At 36.2% G+C, this 22,795-nt stretch overlaps 1 protein-coding gene across 7 annotated transcripts; it reads left to right on the top strand.

Annotated features, from left to right (window-relative positions):
• On the top strand, window positions 1,658-21,649 carry LOC109242959 (alpha,alpha-trehalose-phosphate synthase [UDP-forming] 1-like). 7 transcript variants are annotated; one of them, XR_002070470.1, is made up of 20 exons: window positions 1,658-2,025; window positions 2,903-3,284; window positions 3,478-3,575; window positions 3,817-4,205; window positions 5,004-5,118; window positions 5,252-5,353; window positions 5,796-5,946; window positions 7,131-7,219; window positions 11,315-11,363; window positions 11,945-12,045; window positions 12,875-13,062; window positions 13,309-13,426; window positions 15,276-15,452; window positions 15,521-15,643; window positions 15,724-15,811; window positions 15,919-16,049; window positions 16,125-16,223; window positions 20,058-20,504; window positions 21,220-21,322; window positions 21,424-21,649. XR_002070470.1 is itself a non-coding variant. In XM_019409870.1 (20 exons), exons 2-19 carry the CDS (start codon window positions 1,984-1,986, stop codon window positions 20,460-20,462), a joined length of 2,847 nt encoding a protein of 948 aa, XP_019265415.1. In that variant the 5' UTR covers window positions 1,658-1,773; window positions 1,892-1,983; the 3' UTR covers window positions 20,463-20,504; window positions 21,220-21,649. The 7 variants fall into 7 exon arrangements, 6 of the variants coding, with proteins under 6 accessions (XP_019265415.1, XP_019265406.1, XP_019265426.1 ...); XM_019409870.1 differs by having other exon boundaries at window positions 1,658-1,773; window positions 1,892-2,025; window positions 21,220-21,649; XM_019409861.1 differs by having other exon boundaries at window positions 1,658-1,812; window positions 1,892-2,025; window positions 21,220-21,649.

The raw sequence follows: 22,795 nt of genomic DNA, 5'->3' as shown, positions 1-22,795 counted from the left end.
CAAAAGCCAACTGTAATGGGGAGACTTTATGATAACTGGTTGGCCTTATGCGCACAAGTGCTGCTGCATGCAAAATAGCATGTCCCCACACTGAAAGGGGGAGTTTTGTCCTCATTAGCAATGGTCTAGCTATTAGTTGAAGTCGTTTAATCAATGATTCTGCTAGACCTTTTTGAGTATGAACATGAGCAACCGGATGCTCAACTTTTATTCCAGTGGCCATACAATAATCTGTAAAGGCCTGAGATGTAAATTCACCAGCATTATCAAGACGAATTGTCTTAATTGCATAATCTGGAAATTGTGCTCTTAACCTTATTATTTGGGCCAACAATCTCGCAAATGCCATATTACGAGTTGACAATAAGCACACATGTGACCATCTTGTAGATGCGTCTATCAAGACCATAAAATACTTGAATGGTCCACATGGAGGGTGTATAGGCCCACATATATCACCCTGTATACGTTCCAGAAATGCAGGGGATTCAATCCCAACTTTAGTTGCTGATGGTTTAATAACCAATTTTCCTTGAGAACAAGCAGCACAAGAGAATTCCTTAAATTGAAAAATCTTCTTATTCTTCAATGTGTGCCCATTTGAATTCTCTATTATTCTGCGCATCATGTTAGAACCGGGATGGCCCAACCGGTCATGCCAAATGATAAAATCGTTAGAAGTAGTAAACCTTTTGTTTACTATGGCATGTGATTTAACCACACCAATATTTGTGTGGTACAACCCAGAAGAAAATGCGGGTAATTTTTCGTGCACACATTTTTTCCCCGCTTTTATTGTAGTAATATAAAGGTATTCAACCTTTCCTTCGTTAGAGGTCTCAACATGGTAGCCATTTTGGCGAATAGCTTTGAAACTCAACAAGTTTCTTTGAGACTTACTACAATACAATGCATTATTAATAGTTAATATCGTTCCTCCAGGTAGTAATAAGGCCGCTCTTCCAGAGCCCTCAATTAACTTTGTACTACCAGATATTGTATTAACATAAGCCTTTTTCATAACCAAATAAGAAAAAATTTTCTTTTCTCTTAATATTGTGTGAGTTGTAGCACTATCCAAAAGGCATAAATCTTCATTACTCATCTTGGATCCAATTGAAGACTGGGGACTTTTATATTCTGAACAACGGAAAGAGCTCAACTTCGTGCTGATGACGTGTATAAAAAATGTAGCTCAAAGTAACAATATAAAACAAGAAGATAAGTAGAATAAGAGAAGAAGAGATAACTTTCTTATTTCATCAAGTGTTCAAGTGTATTCCATCTCACATTTCATGCCTCTATTTATACTATTACATATGAAGGTTACAAAATCATTGTCTTAAACATGACATTAAAAATTGAGATCATGAGGAGGGGTTATGGAGGTGTGGAGTTACAATCATAATGGTGATGAGTAGTGGGAGGTAATTTACATCATGGGTGAAAGTAGTGGGAGTAGTGGACATCCACATTTACTAAATATTTTATAACAAATACCAAAATTCGGTATTTAACAAATTATGCACAGCCCTTATCATTAATGATCAATTTTGGAACTTTTGGGGGCAAAAAAAGGTAGTTGAGAGTTGGAGAGTAATTTATTTATTTACTCATTAAAAAACAATAATTTGAAAAAAAAGAAACATGTGTAGGCTTTGTGCCAAAAGGGGCCACAAGGGAAACCTCGAACAGCTGCTGCAATCTGCATGGCGAGAAAACCAAACCCGTGTTCCTGCAAAACTTTCTCTATTACACTCTCTCCTCAAAAGGGTTTGGATTTTATGAAATTTGCAAAAATCCCTTAGACTTGTTCGTTTCTCCATTTTCCTCTCTCTATTTACAGATTTTTTTCTCTCTTCTCTACATAATACATACAAAATTGTGACAGCTTGCAGCTTATGGACTGTCTTTCCACTTCAAATTCAATATCCCAATTCCTCATTTGGGTCTTTCTTGTTGTTGTAATTGTCGGTGCTGAAGATGGAGTCGATTGAAGATACCCGCATTCCTCAGAACAATTTGGTACTTTAATTCTTGAATTTTTTTCCTTTTTTTAAACACTTGCTGATTCTTTTGGTTGTGCATTGAGTTTTATCGGGGGTGCTCTTGGTTGCTGGTTCTTGAATTTTACTTTTTGTGCTATTTCTTTGTCTAAAATGGATATTGATTTTGTTGTTCCTTTTTTGGTTTCTCTCTTATTATATACTACTAAAAATAGGAATTGCGTTTTGGGAAACTGTGATAGATATGTCGTTGTTCGTTATCTAAGGCCATGTTATGAGTTAATATTGGGAACATGTATGACTCACTATTTCACTACTAAAGGCAACAAATTAATTATGTATAGAGTAGTTCTATGTTTTTTTCCCTTGGAATAGCTAATTCTAGGTAAAAAGTTCCTCTCATGGAATGTAGTTAAAAGTTTCTGCTTTACTTCTTCATCCCTGTCTTTCTGGTTGATGGTTTGTTTATTCTTTTCCTTTTTTTTTTTTCTTTTGTTTTTTATTCTTTTCCTTTATTATTAACTTCAATGTTTGTTAAAGATTGGGTCTTGTGTGAAAACTCCTTTTCCCATTTCTGGTCTACCTTTGGATGCCATCAGGGCAATGGTAAATTCACTAAAACTCACAACTTATGTTAGTTTCCTCATAGTTGGATGTGTTTCAGACTGTCACTGTTAACGGAAGAGACGTAGACGCTATAGCTGTTCACATTGTCCTTTTTGGTGAATATGGAATTTGTCCATTCTTCTAAATGACCAAAAGAAGTTACTTTTTCATAGTTGTATCATTTGACTCATGAGGTGTTATGATTGAAATTTTTGTGAAGATGATCTGCTTTGTGAATAAATAAATGCATCATATGATTCATGACTTATACTAATTCAATTGAAACACAGATCCTACAAACGCCTGGAATCAAGTATAATGGTGTTCCATCTAGATTGGAAAGGCTTTTAAGAGAAAGGGAACTACGAAAATCCAGCAAGTCTCTATATGCAAATGACGGCATAAGAGATGGCTACAGAGACTCAGATGTTTCTGTAAATGGAATTGAACTCTGTCTATCAGATGGCGATAAGAGAACTCGAGATGAAGAGCTTATTGAAGGACTTGTAGCTGCAAAAACCCTTTCTGATGGCTCTGAGAGGCTAGATGGACGACCGCAAAAGCAAAGATTGTTGGTTGTGGCAAATCGGTTGCCTGTTTCTGCTGTTAGGAAAGGCGAAGATTCATGGGCTCTAGAAGTTAGTGTAGGAGGTTTAGTTCGAGCGCTGTTGGGTAAGCCAAAAAAATAATGCTCTATATACACGAAAAGTGACTAGCACATTTTGCTCCTGATACCTTTCTTTATTTTTCTCTGCAGGCATTGTTCATTTCCTTATCTTCTTAAATTATCTACTACATTTGAGCTTCAGTGAGGTTCTTTTCATCTTGTATGTGTGCTAGCTGATGTCTTCTTATTTTGGTAAAGGTGTCAACGAGTTTGAAGCAAATTGGATCGGGTGGGCTGGGGTGAATGTACCTGATGAAATTGGTCAGAGATCACTTACTGAAGCTCTAGCTGAAAAGGTTTGTAAAATAGGTCCCATTTTAAATTCTTGATATATCACTTGCCAACAAAGTGATATGTGTAGAGCCTCTACTTCTGTATACCGCCTATTATATGCTGTTGCGACATCAACATGTAACAAAATACTGAACTTCATCTAAAAGATTTTACCTTGATGCATGCTATCAAATTTAATATCTGTATAACAACTACCATAAAAAGGTTGAATTTTTATGTGCTTTATTGTTTACATGACTGCAGAGGTGCATTCCAGTTTTTCTTGATCAAGAAACTGTTCACCAATATTACAACGGCTATTGTAATAACATTCTATGGCCTCTTTTCCATTATCTCCCACTTCCGCAAGAAGACCGTCTTGCAACCACCCGTAGCTTCCAGTCTCAGTTTGCTGCATACAAGAAGGCAAACCAGATGTTTGCTGATGTCATCAATGAGCATTATCAAGAGGGTGATGTCGTCTGGTGCCATGATTACCACCTGATGTTTCTACCAAAATGCCTTAAAGAGTATAATAGTAAAATGAAAGTTGGTTGGTTTCTTCACACACCTTTTCCTTCATCCGAAATTCATAGGACATTGCCATCTCGATCAGAGCTGTTAAGAGCAGTTCTTGCTGCTGATTTAGTTGGGTCAGTCACTTATCTCTATTTTCAATAATTCAAATATTGTCACAAATTGCTTAGGTATTGCAAACAACTATCACTTTTGAATTATGGTATTGTTCAAGATTGGTGTAACGGAGTGGACAAGGCTACCTAGAAAAAGCATAAGAGACGCTTACCTGTTGTACCAAGTAATGTTCTCCGTGCTATTTCACCACAAGATATTATACCTTAAATGAATGAGGAAAAGAATGTAAAGCAGTCTTAAGGATGCAGTGCGTAACAAGATCGTCTGTCATCTGTGGACGGTCTAGATTAGTGTAAGCTCTAACCAATGCTTCTCCTAAAGACTATCTTAAAGTAGTATTCAGAAGAAGGAATAGAGGTTTGATACCATTTGTGTCCAATTTGGTTGATGCCTATTATTGGGAAGGAGTGTTTAACATATTGTGAGCAAACTCTGATTAATTAAAGTAGCAAACTGTCCCTTTTTCTTGTTTACTTTTTTTTTCTTTTTCTTACCTCAAGAGGTTTATAATGAGAAAATTCTTATTGTTGTGATGGTGATGCATAAATGAGGGTTTGAGAAGCATTCCACCAGGGAAACAAAGGGCTTGTGTTTTCAAATACCATCAGTAAATTTAGTAAGGGGATAAGTGCCTCATTAACATCATGGAGTTCAGCTTATTTTGAATCCATGACTATTTTCTGAACTATGAAAATTTTCTGTACTTCATAATTTTGCAGCAAAGAGGATTTAGATTGTCCTTTATGTTAAGAGCTTTCAGCTGCTCAGGTTTTGGATTTTTTTGATTTTGTCTACAGCTTCCACACTTACGATTATGCAAGGCATTTTGTTAGTGCTTGCACTCGCATTCTTGGGCTTGAGGGCACACCTGAAGGAGTGGAGGACCAAGGAAAGCTGACACGTGTTGCTGCGGTATATGAAGCCTTTATTAATAGCTTTAAATGTTTTATATTTTTTCTTTTTTCATCATTTGCAACTTAAGTCAAGTTTCCTCTTTTGCAAAAGGTTATGGATGATATATTGACTGGATCCTTTGGATGAACAGTTTCCTATCGGGATAGATTCTGATCGGTTCATTAGAGCTCTTGAGCTTTCTCCAGTCAAGTACCATATCAAAGAACTGCAAGAAAGATTTGCTGGCAGAAAGGTTCATTCCAGTATAAAATCTTTGATCACCATGATGCAGATTTTTTTACAGCATTCAATCAGTATAGCTCGAAATGTGGAATGCCTTAATTATTTCACTCCTCAAATTTTCTGTCATCCTCAGTGCAACAGTTTGATGTATTCTTCCTCGTAAAAACATAAAAAAATTGGAATATAGAAAAAAGGTGAAAGCAGATATATTATCCCCATTTCAGTCATTATCACAAGAAGAGTTGCCTTAGACCTTGATTGCAAAGTATTACAATTTGTTTTTAAATTTCTGATTTTAAAGCAGTGTGAAGTAGAAAAAGAAAAGTGAGATGACCATCTGTATAATAGATGGGATGATTGAGAATAAAGGAAGAAAATTGAAGAGAAGCAAAGATGGAAACCTAAGTAAACTTTATTTACTGATTTTTGATTGGCAATTTGTTAATTTACAGGTAATGCTGGGCATAGACCGTCTGGATATGATTAAGGGAATCCCCCAAAGAATATTGGCATTTGAGAAGTTCCTCGAAGAGAACCCAGACTGGCGTGACAAGGTAGTTTTGCTACAAATTGCAGTGCCAACCAGGACAGATGTCCCCGAGTGTATGTTCCTTGTCATCAAGTTTATTTCTGTTGTTTAACTACAGCATATAATTTGCATATACTACTGAATCATGTCTTGTAGATTTTGTGAACAAAAATACTGCTAGTTGTCAAGAACATCTGGAAAGAAAAAGAAAGGAAAAATGACGATGTTCTTGGATTGTGATAGGCGAAATTAATGAATTCGAAATTAGTAACTGCAATAAAAGATCCTTAAAAACTTCTACAGACAAAAGCTCCTCCTCTCTAAAATTCCAATAATCCTATCTGCAACATTCCATCTTTCTGATATTCTTCTCTAAGCTTGTATATCTCCAATGTCTCTCTTATCTTCTCCATTCTCCCTTTTCCTCCTCGCTCGAGATCGTGAACCTTGTCAGCTTCTAATAGCCTCTTCTTAGCTCACTCACTTTCTGTTTTCATCTCAGGCGAGTCTGTCTTCTGATCTGACATCTTTTGAACAGGGCAAAAAGACACTGATTATGCAGTAATTAACCCTAGTTTAACGGCATTGAGAAATATAAGTCAATACTTTTATCTTCTATGGAAAAGTCCCTTGTTTTATGCCTGTGAGAAATCTTCCGAATGTTCAAAGACTGATAGTGCAAATTCGAGTGGACTGAATGGAAGAGAAGATCTGTAAACAGGAGTAATGTTGAGGGCGAGATACATCAAGAGTTTGAATCCTGCTGGCGAATCAAATGAACCAAGTTTGGTACTTACTTGCAGAAGGATCAAGGGGTAGGCCTATCATTTTCCGAGTTCCGAAGTTGGAAAGAGTGGATTCTGATTTATTTTAAAAAGGATTCGTTTATATCCTTCTCAAAAAAAAAGAAAAAGATTTTGCACCAAGTAGCAAAGTCATATCTATAAAGCACAGTAGTTTTTTTTTTTTAATTTTATTTTTATAAAGCACAATAGTTAATGATCTTTCAAGATTATTTTTGTATTGAATAGTTAATTGTTAGTGTAATTTCTAAAATTATTGTGCATTATATATACGCTATCGTCAAATTATCATTGAAAAAGATGGCTCAAAACTTCTGATTTTTAGACTAACTTTGTAAAATCGAAAATAAAATCCGCACATGGGTAGTAAGGTATATTATTGCCAAGAAAGCCTTGTTATATGTTAAACATTTTGGTATTTTTCATGGGATTTCCTTATTAAACCTGTTGGGCAGATCAAAAACTTACGTGCCAAGTACATGAAATTGTGGGACGCATCAATGGAAGATTTGGAACTCTAACAGCTGTCCCGATCCATCATTTGGTCTGTCTCTTGTTACTTTATAGTATTAATTTAATTGTTGATATTAATGGATATGTATTACTGTATTATTCACGCTGGTCTCTAATGCTTTGCAATTTGATTTTGTTGATACTTCTGTAAAGTCCTAAGTTGGTGCAACTTGTTTTGTTTTTTATTTTCAATGATTGATTCTTCTGCATTTTGAGAATTTTTTTTTTCCATTTTAGGTTTTTTAAATTTTAGGAATGCTGTAATTTCTGGATGTCGTGCAGTTTCTTAAAATGTTGAATCGGTATGATATTGTTCATTCTGTGTCAAGTGGTTCTTCTCAGTTGCTTGAGTTTTAAAGTAAGATTAACAGGTTATTGGTTATTCCCAAAGTTGGTTTTTGTCATCTTTTCTTTACAAAAATGTTCACTGTCTCCCATTCCCCATTTAACACTAGATCATAATGATCAAACGATAAGGAGTTATCAATAAGAAAAAAATGGAAAAAATGACAGCCGGATGCACGAAGCATCCCGCGTTCACGCAGGGTCCGTGGAAGGGCTGCACACCAATGGGTGTGTGATGTGGGCAGTCTAATCAATGGTGGATTCCACGACTCAAACATGCGACCTATAGGTCACATGAAAGACAAGTTTATCGTTGCTCCAAGGTTCCCCTCTATCAAAAAGACAAAATAAAGAAAGATATAACAATAAAGGTCATAGGAGTACCTTTTTGAATCCTCTGATGTAATGGTGACATTAATACAATAATACCTATGTCTTTGAAGGAGTATTGTAGAGTTAGAAGCATTTTACAGGGTGAAGTATTCAATATTTGGTACTTTGCAGCAAAATTTGTTAATTTTACAATTTGATCCTGAAACGGTACAGTTGAGAAACTCATCACTTGCCAAAATGTTGAGTGTTTTCTTACAAGTATAAAGTGGGAGACTGGTTTCCTTGCAGCGATGTCTTCCCCTTCACCCCTTGCCACCTCTTAACCTGGCGCTGAATTTGGATCCTCGCCATACCCCTAACTCATTTACTTTCCATCTATTCTCTTTTGTCAATCCAACCCTCCTGCCCCTTTCCTTACCCATATCTAATTATGATAATTATTTCCTTTTTGTTTGCTGGATTGACACATGACTCAGAATCTAATTTTGAGCCAGCAGTTTGCATCTTATACATTAAATAGTATGAAGTTAGGTACCAAATCATAAAAAGATAAAAACAAGGTGTGAAGTGCCAAACGGGCATATATTAGAAGCGCATCAAACTCAACATTTGGTTAACATTGTTTTTCCTTTACTTATTTTCATTAAGTCTCTAAATTCACATTTCAACTTATTTATGCTTCATCTCGACGTGTAAGTTCACTCCTTAAAACTTAACGATTGCAGAAACAGAAAAGAATTTCTCAAGGTACTATTGGTATAAATACACCTGCTTAGCATGGATATTCATATCTGTTTAGGGTAAAATGTAGAGTTGGACAGCACCGAGGGTTGAGAACAATGGAAGGCTAGAGTTCAAATCCCAGCCGACAAAACACGTTAGGTGATTTCTTCGTGTCTGCCTAAGTCTCGGTTGGTAGAGTTAACCGGTGCTTGTGCATTTGGAGGTAGCAGGTAGCCGATGCCATAGTCGAGGAGTGCACAAGATGGCCCGAACACCACTGTCGTAATAAAATAAAAGTAGAGTTGGGAATGTGAGGTAGTACACACCATGACAATTTTTCTTATAAGGAAACTATAATAACTGAAATATAAAAGTCATAATGAAGATTTTTGTCATTCGTAACTCATAACAGGCATAATTGTAGAATAAACGGACTAAATATCAAAAAGTTTTGATGCTACAATACAAACGACTCTCAATAGTACTCAATGTTATGCGACATAAAGGAATCTCAATGTGAATCCTATCTTTGCTGAAATGTTAAGGCCTTTCATTCTGATTAAGAACTTGCATATTATTTATCTTCTCGATTAGTGTACACAAATAACAGGTCAGTGGCTGATTCATCAGCTATGTTTCTTTGTTTTGTTCTCTGGTGTCTTGATATTATGCTATAATTTGGGTAGTCCATATCTGTAGATACTCAAGAAAATCTTTATCCTTTTACTTTGTGCCTTATGCAAAAAAAATATCTTCCAAAGGGATCCCGTTATAAAAAGTTCTTTATTCATGGAAAGATTTCTGTTATCATTTCCTCTTTGGGTTGGACATATATGGGTGTTTCCTGACTCTGCCTTTTCCCCCCCAGCTTCTATTAAAGGTGGGGCACAGATACTAGATTACTTCAGAATTCTTCTTAAATTTGGAGCTCTCATTTTTTCTGATGTCATTTTTAATTAATGATTCTAGGTTCCTTTTGATATAACCTACTAGATGCTCAAAGCAATTCCGAGAGTACATTTATACTTCTTCAGGAATATTTAGCTTACTCCTTGAAAATTTCTCCTCTTCATGGTAGATCGGCTTCTTTGATTATTATGTCAATACAGAAACTCAGTTGAACCTTGAGCATGAGGACACGTACCTGGCAGTTTTAGAAATTTATTGTACTACAGGTGAAAGAAATATTGCAACAGATACAAAAGGATACTGTATTAACTCTTGAGATGTCATTCAAGTAATTCCCGAAAAAAGTCTTATATAAAAATTTCTTGGTATATAGGAATGGCTATGAGTATACCCATTTGTCGTCTTCTGAATTGTAGTTGGGCTGGATGGGTATATTTAAAGTAAAGGACATACTAAGGAATTACTTACCTTTAACACTTAACTCTTGGTAAACTCTTCTGCTTGAAATCTTTGTTGGTTAAGCTAAAATTTAATACAGGCAGTGTTTGGGCTGTTGTTAGAGATTAAGCAGCTAGTTTATGTCAGGAAACCTTGTATTGCTACAGCTTTCTGCTGGATAAATAGACTCATCGAGACTCTATCAGGTAATGCTGCATAGTCAAATCCTCAAAGTATAGTTTCCGTGCTTCAAATACTACTACTTTGAGGCATCAGATCAATTAATGCAAACTTGATTTCTGAAATGGATAGAAAAAAAAACGTTTCACTTCTTATTTTACTACTTGGCAGAAGAAAGCCCAACACTTTGACATCACTCTACTTATCGGAAGGGAAAAAACCCAATATTTTGACAAAGTCTATAACACTAACCAGTAACATAAAATAAGCCGAATTATTTTGTTGGTGTAGCATTTCTACGTGAAGGGTTCCATCAATCTTATCTTCTCTGAATGGCATTATCTTTTGCTTGCTTTTAATACTTACTTACATCTTAATCAAAAAGGTCACGTCGTTATACTGAAGGTCTGGTTCTTCTTTGTTTTTTCTTTGGTTTTAATCATATATAATTAGAAAATATATTGCTCTTGAGCCGGGACTTTATCTTTCTTTATCTATTCTACTTGAATTGCAAATCCTCTGAACCGGGAAAATCCTTTTCTTTATCTTTTCTACTGGAATTGCATATCCTCTGAATAGATTTCATGTGGTGTCATTTCCCCAAGAAAGCTTTCATTTCATTGATGGGATTTGTCCATTACTTTTTCTGAAAGTAGAAAACATTAATTATAGGTCTACAGTCTGAGATTGATGGTCAGTTACACATCAGGGAATTGAGTCAATTGAAGTATCAACACTAAGTTTTCAGTTTAACTTTTGTTGCTTGAATACAACAGTGTTTAATGAAGTGGCTGATAATAAGAGGAAATGTTTTTGAAAAGGGATGGTTCCTATGGGAATATTTTTTACTCCTATAGGGTGCTTTTTTATTTTATATTTTGTGGGGGTAAGTCAACTAAAGTTTATAGATATACCAAGATGGTGTTAGGTTACAGAAGCATTGACTATATGTGGTGTTATGGCCCCGAGAATCAAGCCAACTAGATATAAAACAAGGATCTTCCTCTTTACAGTAAAATAAACTGAAGGGTGAATTTTTGAGTTTGACAACGAGTTCACGATTCTGGTTGCTGGGATTTGATATTTCTTATTCTCATTTCAGCTTTTTCTGCTACTTCTTCTCATCATTCCTCTTTGCTTTATGAGCGATTTCCATAACCTTGTGAAGATTCTAATGATATTCTCTCTATATTTACAGGACCGCTCTCTTGATTTTCATGCACTGTGCGCAATTTATGCTGCCACTGGTACTCATTCTTGTTATCTTCCTATAAATTATACTGGAAATAACTTTAACATGGTTAGAAGGTGGAAAACATAGTTGAATTCTTCTGATAGAGAGGGGCAGATATAGGGAAGGGGAAAAAGGAAACAGCAACACATTCCCAGGGGGTTGCCTGCTCAATATGAAGGAAAGAAAGCAAAATTGCAGCCGTCTGTGCCATAGCTTTTATATGAGCGCAAATTACTTATCGGTCCTAGGATGATGTCCTGAACTGACATATGAATGTACTAATACTACTGTTTATTTAGTTTTTAGATTTTTGGCTACGTCCATGTGTGATAGTATATGTTGAGGGCAAAAAAGAAACTAGATGAGTGACCAAGAAAACTTACTCTTTAGAAACTTGAAAGGACAAGTTGGTATCTTTCTTGTTTGCAGCACATAATAATTTATTTTTTAACATTTTATTTATTTTTTAATTCATACCACCAATTTTATGATGGTTCTGATAACACTTGTAAGTTTCAAAATGCCTAAAGTTTTCCTGAATACACTTTCTGCCCCTTTTGTCACTTGTTTTTCTGTTTCTTGCAATTTGTCAAGATGTTGCTCTAGTTACATCCCTGAGGGATGGAATGAATCTTGTCAGCTATGAGTTTGTGGCCTGCCAAGCATCCAAGAAAGGAGTCCTAATTCTAAGTGAGGTAGGCAGTTCTCTTTTTATCTATGCATATGATTTCGCTAATAACATTTTTAGAATCCTTGATCGGTAAGCATATGACCTATTCTCACCATTTGAGCTAGATTTTCGGGTTGATATAGGAGCTAGGTTATTTTCTCAACATGGCATCAGAACTAGGCTCATCCTCGATGTTGGGCTACCTAATGTTGGGTCACACACGTTATGTTGCTCCACGCTCCAGATGCCCAGCCTTGAGCATGGGGGGGAAGGGGTGAGGGTTGTTAACATCCCATATAGGTTAAGTATGATTGTAGTCTCTTTGCATGATTGAGCTTGTTTTTGGGATTGAGCTATTCACTATGTTCACCTTCTCAACAATGGTCTTAGTAGCAAAGAAGCTCCAATGGAAATCTTAATGTTTTGCCTAAGAAGATAGAGAGATAGTATTGCAAAGGCCTTGTCTGGTGTTGGTAATGAATACCTCAACATGCAAAAAGGGATATATGATAGTGTCTATTTTGTTGCTTTTATTTCTACTTCAACTTCTTTATGCAAGTTTACATTAGCTTCTAGAATTCAGAAGGCCTTTGGAATTTGATTCAGGATGGAAAGTGGCATCATATCCTTAGATAAACTCTTCCTCCCTATAAATATTGTTTACTAATCATCAGATTGCTACTGCACATGTAGACGTGCTATACAAATGATTTGAGTGGCATATTCTTGCATAACATTGGCATGAGATGACTTAAATGGAGTAACATGGTCAGCGAGGATTCATATAGCTGACTCAACTTGTTTGGGACTGAGGCATATTGTTGTATTCTTGCATAATATTTCCTTAATTACAGTTTGCAGGTGCAGCACAGTCTCTTGGTGCTGGGGCTATTTTGGTGAACCCGTGGAATGTTACAGAACTTGCGTCCTCTATTGGTTATGCTCTAACAATGTCTGCCCATGAAAGAGAAAAACGACATCACCATAACTTCATGCATGTCACTACTCACACTTCCCAGGAATGGGCTGAAACATTTGTAAGGTATGTCATTAATGTGTCAGAGTAGCTCTTATGGTTTAAACTTGTCACATTTGTATTTTGATAACAAAGGATCCCCTTTTGTGCTCTACATTATGTACTTTTCACGGTTTTTGAAGTCTAAATCAATAACAATATCAAGAAGCGGTCACAAGACAAACAGTTTGCTCAGACACTCTTTTAATCGGTTTTGCCCAATGTCAATCCTAGTGCAATCTGATGCTACTACTTTTTTTTTCTTCTATGCAGCGAACTCAATGATACAGTTGTTGAAGCTCAACTGAGGACTAGACAAATTCCACCTCAGCTACCAACCAAATTGGCTATCGAACGCTACTTGCGATCAAATAATCGATTGCTTATATTGGTAGTCCTTTTTCCTTTCACCAAAATGCAAAAATATTATATGTTTTTTTTGTAAAACCCTAATTCCACCCTTTGATTATAATTTTTATGTATATTATTGTGGTCTTAGTACTTGGTGTCAACTCAAAAGGATCAAAACCCAGGAAACTGGTGCAATTTGACACTGCTGGTGAATTCTACATTCTATTGAAAGATGAAGTTTGTACAGTTAGTTATTCATAAAAGCAGAAAATGTTTTAAAAGCGTGCATTTTAACATATGTATTTCCAATTATTGGCAGCAGCTCAGGCCGAAGCAATTGTAGTAGCTCCTATACGGATTTCTAGGGCTTGCTTTGCTCAGGATGTTATTTCATTTGCCTTCTCAAACCATTTATTTGACTTTTGGTTCATGAATTTGATAAAGGATATGGAAAGACTGAACTTATAGCTATTTTGACCAGATACTGATGTCTCTATATCCTGTCATTTCTTCATTACTGTTGCACATGTTTACTTAACCTCACCTTACTACTATAGGATCCCAATCAATACTGGGATTGGAGTCTGTTGTTGCTCATTACTGCCTGAGACATATTTGAACATAAAGTGCTGAACTGGCTTTTATCAAAATATGTCTCATGATAAACTTATGCTCTTATTTGTCAAAAAAATGTTTGTAATATCAAAGGGATGATGCCGTCTTAAGAAACTATCCTCATAAGGTACATGTGATGCTGTCTAAGTTGCTCTGACATGGCAGTTTAGGTGCCTCACCCTTGTCGACACGACACTAGTATGGGTGTGGGTATTGGATCCATATCCGATCCGGTCAAACAATTTTGGTTACTTTGACCACGATGACGAGAAAATTCGAGACGAGATACAATTTGATTCCCGAAATCAAAACCAAAACTAGGGTAAATTTGAAGAAAATAGCATACCTTATCAATCCTTTACTTATCTACAAGTTGAGAATAAAAAAGAATTCCACGCTTTACTAGCTATACATAAGTATTCCACAAATTTCTCATAATTTAGAGATATTTTTATATTTTTATTTTTTTGAATTACTTTTAGCCGGATCCCCGCACCCGTATCCATACTGGGATCCGTACCCCGAATCTTAGAATATACATTTCGAAGGATCCGACCTCTAGATCCGCACCAGTGTCGGACACCCGTACCCGTGTCCGAGCAACTTAGGATGCTGTTGCATAAGGTTATGCACATATAAAGAGTTTCTGCACTAGGATACTTATATTTTTTTTCTCTGTTACGATGTCTCACCTACTTATATTATTAACCCAGGACAAGGTAGTTCTGATGTTGCCGTTTTCTCAAAGTCACATTTTTGCTTCCAAGAAAAGCTTCCTTGGCACTTGCCCAAATGAGAACAAAAAGTTCTATCTAGCTTTAGTCATGATATTTATTGGTAAAATAGTTATTTTTCCTTCACTGCTCCACTTATTCTCTTCTATTCCATTTCCATTTTTTTTTCTTTTTTTTAAACCCCTCCCAAATTAGGAGGATCGATAGTGTTTCCACACTTCCCCTCCAGTGTGACCCGAACCCAGGACCTAACTGGGTGGAGCTGCTTTTACCAACTGCATTTGTTAATTTATAGATAGTCTATTGGGCCTGTTGGAAGTGGAGAGGGACTGTATCTTAGAGAATTAGTCAAACTAAATGTCCAATTTACGGTGTATTTTTGCTTGCGCTAAGCTATTTGTCTCATTTACTATGTGTTTTGAATGCTCCTTCTCATTATAGTTCCAAATATTTTGAACATATAAATGACGAAGACAGGGGATAAGCGCAATTCCCCAAATATGTAATACTTGTTTTTGACAGTCATTCTCTGTAATTCAGGGTTTCAATGCCACATTAACAGAGCCAGTGGACGCCCAGGGAAGAAGGATTGATCAACTAAAAGAAATGGAGCTTAAGTTGCATCCAGATTTAAAAGAACCTTTAAGAAAGCTCTGTAATGACCCAAAAACGACAGTAGTTGTCCTCAGTGGAAGTGACCGGAATGTTCTTGATGAGGTGTCCTACTTTCATAAGTTAGCGTCTTTGTATCAGTATTTATATTTGTTGACTGACTTCTTCTACAGAATTTTGGAGAATATAGGATGTGGTTGGCTGCTGAACATGGAATGTTTTTGCGACAAACAGAGGGGAATTGGATGACTACGATGCCTGAAAATCTGAATATGGATTGGGTTGACAGCGTGAAGGTGAAACACTGTATTTTGAACTTGAATTGTCTCAAATTTGTGATGTTTTTGAAATCATAGTCTATCTTCATTTGTTTCAGCATGTATTTGAGTATTTCACTGAGAGGACCCCCCGTTCTCATTTTGAGCTTCGTGAGACCTCACTTGTTTGGAACTATAAATATACAGGTCATTAATCTATGCCCAATTTAGGTCCATCTTTAATCAAATAAACACCCTTATGTTTATTTGTGGTTTTGGACTACTTATTCTGTTATTGGGTTCTGAGCATGCAGATATCGAGTTTGGAAGACTTCAATCAAAAGATCTCTTGCAACATTTGTGGACAGGCCCAATTTCAAATGCTTCTGTAGATGTAGTCCAGGGTAGTCGATCCGTTGAGGTTCGAGCAGTTGGTATTACTAAGGTCTGTGCTGTCATTCCTAGAATGTTCATTTTATGTTAAATTGATTATTTTCTTATGCAGCTTATTCTTGTACAGGGGGCAGCAATTGATCGTATTTTGGGAGAAATAGTGCATAACAATGATGTGAAGGCACCAATAGATTATGTTTTATGCATAGGGCACTTTCTGCCAAAGGTGTGCAATCTTTTGTATGTTGTGGTTGACAAAATGCTGAATTAACTGTTAAATGCTCTATTTGGATGAAAGTTACGGCTAACAGCACATATATTTGACCAGTCTGAACACTTAAGCTTTTAAATTGCAGTGTAGGAACTCCATTTTGACCTAAAAACTTTGCGCATCATATAACTTGGCATGGTTTTTGTGGCAGATTGCATCTTAAGAGGATGTTCTTACATAAATGTGCTTTCTTCCTGTGGTTTTGTCAATAGTTTGTCTTTTTGAGGGCGCAAATAATTGAACATGCTTATTTGTTTTCTTTAGTTCTATACAGCTACCTGGACCTTGTGGTAGTTTTTGAATTTAATTTGACTTGATCTTATCTTGTTTTACCTGCTTTCTATTTTAGCTCATCGAACAAATATACAACCTCTTAAATTGTGGTGTCCGCCGTCCACCACAGTAATGCTGTTTGCTGTTTTTTTTTTTTTTTTTTTGGTAATTCTACTTCAGTCTTACTTTCTATTTGATGCAACATCTTGATACCTTCTCACATCATCCATTTAGTATTTGACATATATCTACTGAACTCTATTGTAGTAACTCATTTAAATATTTCTCTTAAATTCCTCAAAAGTCAGGACAGGTCGCACAAAATGGGATGCACTGAGTACTAGTTTGGTTATTCAAGTTGTTTGGTAGAGGAAACCCACTCCTGCTTATCAAAGCCCGGTCAAAAGGCTTATCGTTTCACAAAAGTTTCATGAGGTCCCCTTGAGCTAGGGGTGGGGCATAAAATCCGAAAAATCGAATTCCGAACCGAACCGAATTAATTTGGTATTTAGGTATCGGTTTTTTCGGTATTCTTCGGTATAGATTTTTCGGTATTTCGGTACGGTACTCGGTATTGAATTTTTGATATTTCGGTATTTACCGAAATACCGAAATATTTAAGTCCAAGCCCACCTCTATTTCTATTTTCCAGCCCAATAAACCTAAGCCCAATACCCCAACCCCCTTGCTTAGATTAAGTGTATTTCCTATGGTTTACTTCATATGTTATCATTATGGACAGAATTTTTAAAGTTATGGATGATGAGAAAGGAACTTTATTTACATAAAAGAAAATGCAGCAGTCCCTTACAGTGGAGAAAGTGTGCTGACAATCCTGGAATTCACATTTTATTCTCTCTGATGCGTGCATTTCTCATCTGTGAAATGCTTGCGGAGATGCTGCTTAATATTCTTCTTCAATTTCTTGGTTCCACATATTTCACACACAATATGCTGGTGGCAACTCTCTATGTGTACCTTGAGGCATTTCTCATCTGTGAAATGCTTCATACAGCCTGCTAGCTTAGCACAGTGTGTCCACTCTCCATTTATATCATCTATTCACGTTTGTAAATGATTTCCTTTTAAAAGACATGATTCCATTAATGTATCAAACCGAAACCGTACCGAACTACTTTGGTACGGTATTTGGTATACACAATTGATAAACTGAATACCGAAATACCGAACCAAAGTACCGAATGCCCACCCCTACCTTGAGCATCCAAGCTTGCAGGAAATTCTGAAGCCACATCTCAAATACTTGTCCCAATAACTCGGAAATCTTTCCTCGCATATTTCACATTTTCAACTATCACAGTTTCCCGATGTTTGTCAGTTGTGGAAGTCTTAGATATGAAATCAGTCTTCTCTTAAGTAGTTACCTTGATGGATTATCCAAAACAGTTAAGGAATAGAAATGAAGGCGTAGCTAAATCTTAAGCTTATAGTCAAAGCTGTGGTCCAAAATGGAAATACTGTTACTGATTGATGCAGCAGAAGAGGAAGAATCATGAGTTGTCTGGTTCAAATCCCAGCAGAGGAAAATGTACCTACATGATTTTTTCTCATCTGCCTCAGCGTTGGTGGGCAGTGTTACCCTGTACCTGTGCTAGTAGGAGGTAGCAGGTACCCGATGGAATAGTCGAGGAGTGTGCAAGCTGGCCAAGGCCAATGTAGAATCCTCAAATCTGAGGTTTCAAAGATGGAGATCTCTCTAATAAAATCAGGCACAAAGTTCTTCCCTCTTCCCATAGCTCCTCAATGACCTTCCCTAGCTCTGGCTTTGTATTCATTAGCTCTATCAAGGGAAATTCTGCATCAGGGCACCTGATACTTCCATTTGAAAAAAACAATTTTCTTAATGTCAAGCGTATGTGTTTTAACTTTGAAGTCATCTATCTTCTCTACTTTCAGATTCCATAATCTCAATTGTGTCCACTCAATGGCCTAGTGTACTTTGACTTCGAAAAGGTCACTGAGAATCTTTATGACATCTGTCAACTTTCAGGATACATTTCTTTCACTTTGTCACCTTGAGAGAAACAATAGATGGCGTAAAACTCCATACTAGGTATGAGTTGGATCCTAAGCACTTCTGCGTTGCGATCAACACAACAGAACCACCCCGTAGAGCCTTCTAAGGTTTGTTGATTCCTACACAGCTTTTCCTTCAGCTTTCTCTAATACACTAATGGAACCATCCTATTTTTCCACCTTCGAGCAAATTAACAAAGATTGTTGAGTCCTTGCTGATATTTAGTGCACACTATGCCTCTTTGACTTTCCCCATTGCCTTGCCTCAGGGTATATCTACTCAGTCTTCCATGAGAGGAAATGGTAGTTATATATATAGTTATGTAAAGTAAGAGAATGCTTTGCTATTACGCGAGATATCTTGTGAATAAAATATTAAGTGTATATAAAGAATTGAATTTTATTAGTTTAGTTCAATAAGTTTAATTAATCGAGATATATACTTTATATTTTGTAAAATACATTTATTTGACGTATCCAAGCACCCGTATTCGCACTTGGATCCATACCCTCGAATCCTAAATTTATGTGATGAAGAATCCGACCCATAGATCCTAACCTGTATCAAATACCCGTACCCGAGTCCGAGCAAGATAGCATATAAACCCCACAGACTTCTCTCCGGACCCCTCTAATGTCTGTGGATTTTTTCCGAGCCTGTTGTGGCCTTTTGGGGGCCTCGTTTGCCTTCAGTTACATCATCAACGTGTTTGTCTGTCTGCTGTAGTAGTTTGCTGTTTATCAGTCCTTCAGAAGTGAAGTGCACGCTTCTTTGAAGTGCACAATTGATGACATTAAAATATTCTAAACATATATTGATTAACGACTATAATTCAAATTGCAATTAATTCAATATCCAATGTACAATAATGCCGATATGAGAGTTGCTGGTATCAATGCTAGTGGGAGGTAGCAGGCACCTGGTTCTGGTGGAATAGTCGAGGTGCGCTCAAGTTGGCGCCCTCACTACCGTGATAAAAGAAGTGCTGATATTAATCCAATTCCCTGCAATTGAGATTCAAACAACCGTCTGCTTTTCATTGGAATCTATTTGTGCGTCATTGTTTGAAGCACAAACTTCTATGAAGCCTATGGCCTCACCCATGAAGCGATAACCTCTTGCTTCACATCGCTTCATTGATTCAAGAGACAATGAGATGGCTTTTAATAACATTGCTCTTATACTCCTGGATGTTCCTCTCCCGGGGACTCTAGGCGACTTTTGGTTTATGTTTTTTCAACTGCTCATTGACGAGAAGCTTGAAAGACCCTCTATTCCCACCCGCTCTCCCCAGCAGCTTTGTCAAGAGCTTCACAGAACCTCACTGCTAGTAGCTTCATTTACATCCATCTTTGAATATTGCTCATGAAAAATTGTTATGTATCACTCATTCATTTAGGTACAACTCGTAATTCTCGTTTCTTCCTTGTGTATTTCTTTTCAATGAACACAGCTTGCAATAAAATGTTGTCTTTCAGGATGAAGATATTTATTCATTTTTTGAGCCAGAGCTTCCTCTTGGACAAGCAGCAACTACAAGAAACAAGATAGCTAACCATCTCAATAGAAATACTTCAAATCATTCAGCTGGTAAAAGTGGGCATCAGGCAGTTAGTTACAAAGTTTCCCAGCAAGCTTCAACCTTAGACAAGAAAGCTGGCAGTAATGAAAATGGAAATTGGTGGTCCATGATGCGTGATAGAATGACAGTTCATGAAGGGTCATCGGTTCTTGACCTCAAGGCTGATAACTACTTCTCTTGTGCAGTTGGTAGAAAGTGCTCTACTTCCAGATACCTTCTTGGTTCATCAGCTGATGTTGTGTCCCTACTGAAAGAGCTGGCCTACTGTTCATCTTACAGAGCTGCTTCTTCGTACAAATAGAAGTCTATTATTTGGGGTACATTCATATTTTACTCATTTCAGGTAATGTGTACTTTGTGACTAAACATCTTGGGCTAATTTATTATATTGTTAAACTTATCCTCTAGGAAAAGTTGCTAAGACTGCAGCCACTACAAGCCTTACCAAGTTGAGCCCGAGGGTTGGCCTTTCTTTCTCTGTTTTTATACTCCAGCAACAAATCTTATCTTCAAGAAATACAGTTTCTAATACAACCTTTGCATAAAGCTGGATAGGACAAATAATGAAACTGAAAACCATGCCCATTTTCTTTTTGGTTGTTATGTTACTTCACGTAACTGTGAGATTGTTGATCCTTCCATATTAGCTGACCTACTTTTTTGTCTCTCATGATTTAGTTTATCACTTTCCCTAATTGGAGGACTTTTGGAGAACAATTAAATTTAACAATCTAAAGCTACTGATTATCATCTTGATGTAACATCCTTTTAGTAGCGGAACAGATATAGAGGATTCATATAGCCGAACCAAGCTAATTTGAGATTAAAGTACAGTCGATTGATTCATTCATATTTTGACATTTTAAAATTAGTTTAAAACTATTTATTTATTGTATTGATATATGACAGTACTGTCAAGATCTTACTCCTAACCTGCATCTAGCTACAGTAGGTTGACTAATTTGAGATAATGTTATCTGAATAAAGAAAAATATTGTGTATCATGTAATAGGATACAGGTCAGTCATAAACTTTGAGTATCAATCTTTTTTTTTTAGGTACAGACCACATCTGATCTGCTGATACGGCAAAATAATACTGCACCATGGTGTTTCTAGACCGTTCTTGCTGAGTTTAGCTTATGTTGTCAACATGTTAAAAGTAATGGAATATGTTGGCACTATCTACCTATTGGATATGCTAAAGCTCCTTTCAAGCTGTGGAAAGTGTGACTGCTGATGCTGCACTGTTTTTACATGCAGAGAGACACTCGGGGAGGGATAGTACGATCGCCTTCATTCACATTCACATTCACATTCACATCTGAGGAAACATGCTTGTACTTCCAAAGAGTTGAGCATATAAATAAAAGAAATTCCCCTGTAAGAAAATTTAGTAGAAATAATGTCCACAGGACCCTTGGTGGCTTGTAAACGGTATCCTTTTGGTTGGACTTTATAGAAACCATATGCCTTGCCTTTTCATTTCCTTTCTTCATCCATAATTTTCATTGCCTTTAGATAATATAATTTTGTGTTTATATAACATACTAGTTTCTGGGCGAACGTATATCTACATCTAGAATGGTCAAGTTACAAGTTCAAATATACATATTCTACAAATATTTGATTGAAATATAAGTTACAAATCCAAATATACAAAAGTTATCACTTTTACCTATCCTTAATACCTTTTGCGAATGAAGTCAGAAATTATATTATCTAACCAACTCAATCTCGGTTAAAAATTTCAACAATGACACTGTCGATTAGAGTTTCTCTTTTAATTTTAAAATTATATAAACCGATAGATTGATTTTATCCTACATTTAATTAATTCCAACATAATTTTAAGATAAATAAATATGCAACTATTCGTCGTACACATACAACACATATCTAGTATGTATAGTACCAGTACATCACCATAAATTTAACTCTTCTAACCTCTTACAAGGCACATCTTTCAGTCCTTCGTAGGTTTCTCCTATTTTAACAATTTTGAATTTCTTTCACTTAAATTTAAAATTTTAAGAAGTTAAAATGATACAAGCATCCAAAAAAATATAAATAAAAAGCTTGATTTTCCTCCTAAAATAAGGACAATGAAGTCAAAACGGTAACAATTATGAGGCTGTTTGGCTAAGCTTATAAGCTGGTCAAACTGGCTTATAAGCATTTTTTGGCTTATCTACGCGTTTCGTAAAATTAAAAGTGCTTATAAGCTAAAAATAAGCCAAAAGCCATAAGTTGGTCTCCCCCAAGTTATCAAATTTTAGCTTATAAGCACTTTAAGTTTGACCAAAATATTTACTATTCTATCCCTAAAATACTTCTTCTTAAAACAAAACTCTTCGTATACCCAGTTCTTCAGCTCCGTATTATTAATTTCAGCACTTTTATCCAAACACGTAACTGCTTATTTTTTAAATCAGTTTCAGCACTTAAAAATGCTTCAGCACTTAATGCTTATCAGCTACTCTAAATCAGTTAAGCCAAACGGACTCTATGAGTTACATATTTGTATACAGTGTTAATATTTTGCCAAAAATTAAGTTTCTTTACTCATTTAAAGATTTAAATGATAAAATAAGAGTTGTACCAAAGTTTTCAAAATATTTTACTGGTAAAATCG

This window comes from Nicotiana attenuata, chromosome 2 (genome assembly GCF_001879085.1).
Source record: "Nicotiana attenuata strain UT chromosome 2, NIATTr2, whole genome shotgun sequence".
NCBI classification, from domain to species: domain Eukaryota; kingdom Viridiplantae; phylum Streptophyta; class Magnoliopsida; order Solanales; family Solanaceae; genus Nicotiana; species Nicotiana attenuata.
Note: the sequence above shows the minus strand (reverse complement) of the source record. Positions and strands in the feature narration are given on the sequence as shown.

Excerpts from the sequence above, each read along its gene's own strand:
- LOC109242959 (XM_019409870.1), top strand. The coding sequence starts at position 1,984 with ATGGAGTCGATTGAAGATACCCGCATTCCTCAGAACAATTTG. Across the intron at positions 3,576-3,816 it reads CTGAAGCTCTAGCTGAAAAG|AGGTGCATTCCAGTTTTTCT; the intron begins GTTTGTAAAATA and ends ACATGACTGCAG. Across the intron at positions 5,119-5,251 it reads AGCTGACACGTGTTGCTGCG|TTTCCTATCGGGATAGATTC; the intron begins GTATATGAAGCC and ends TTGGATGAACAG.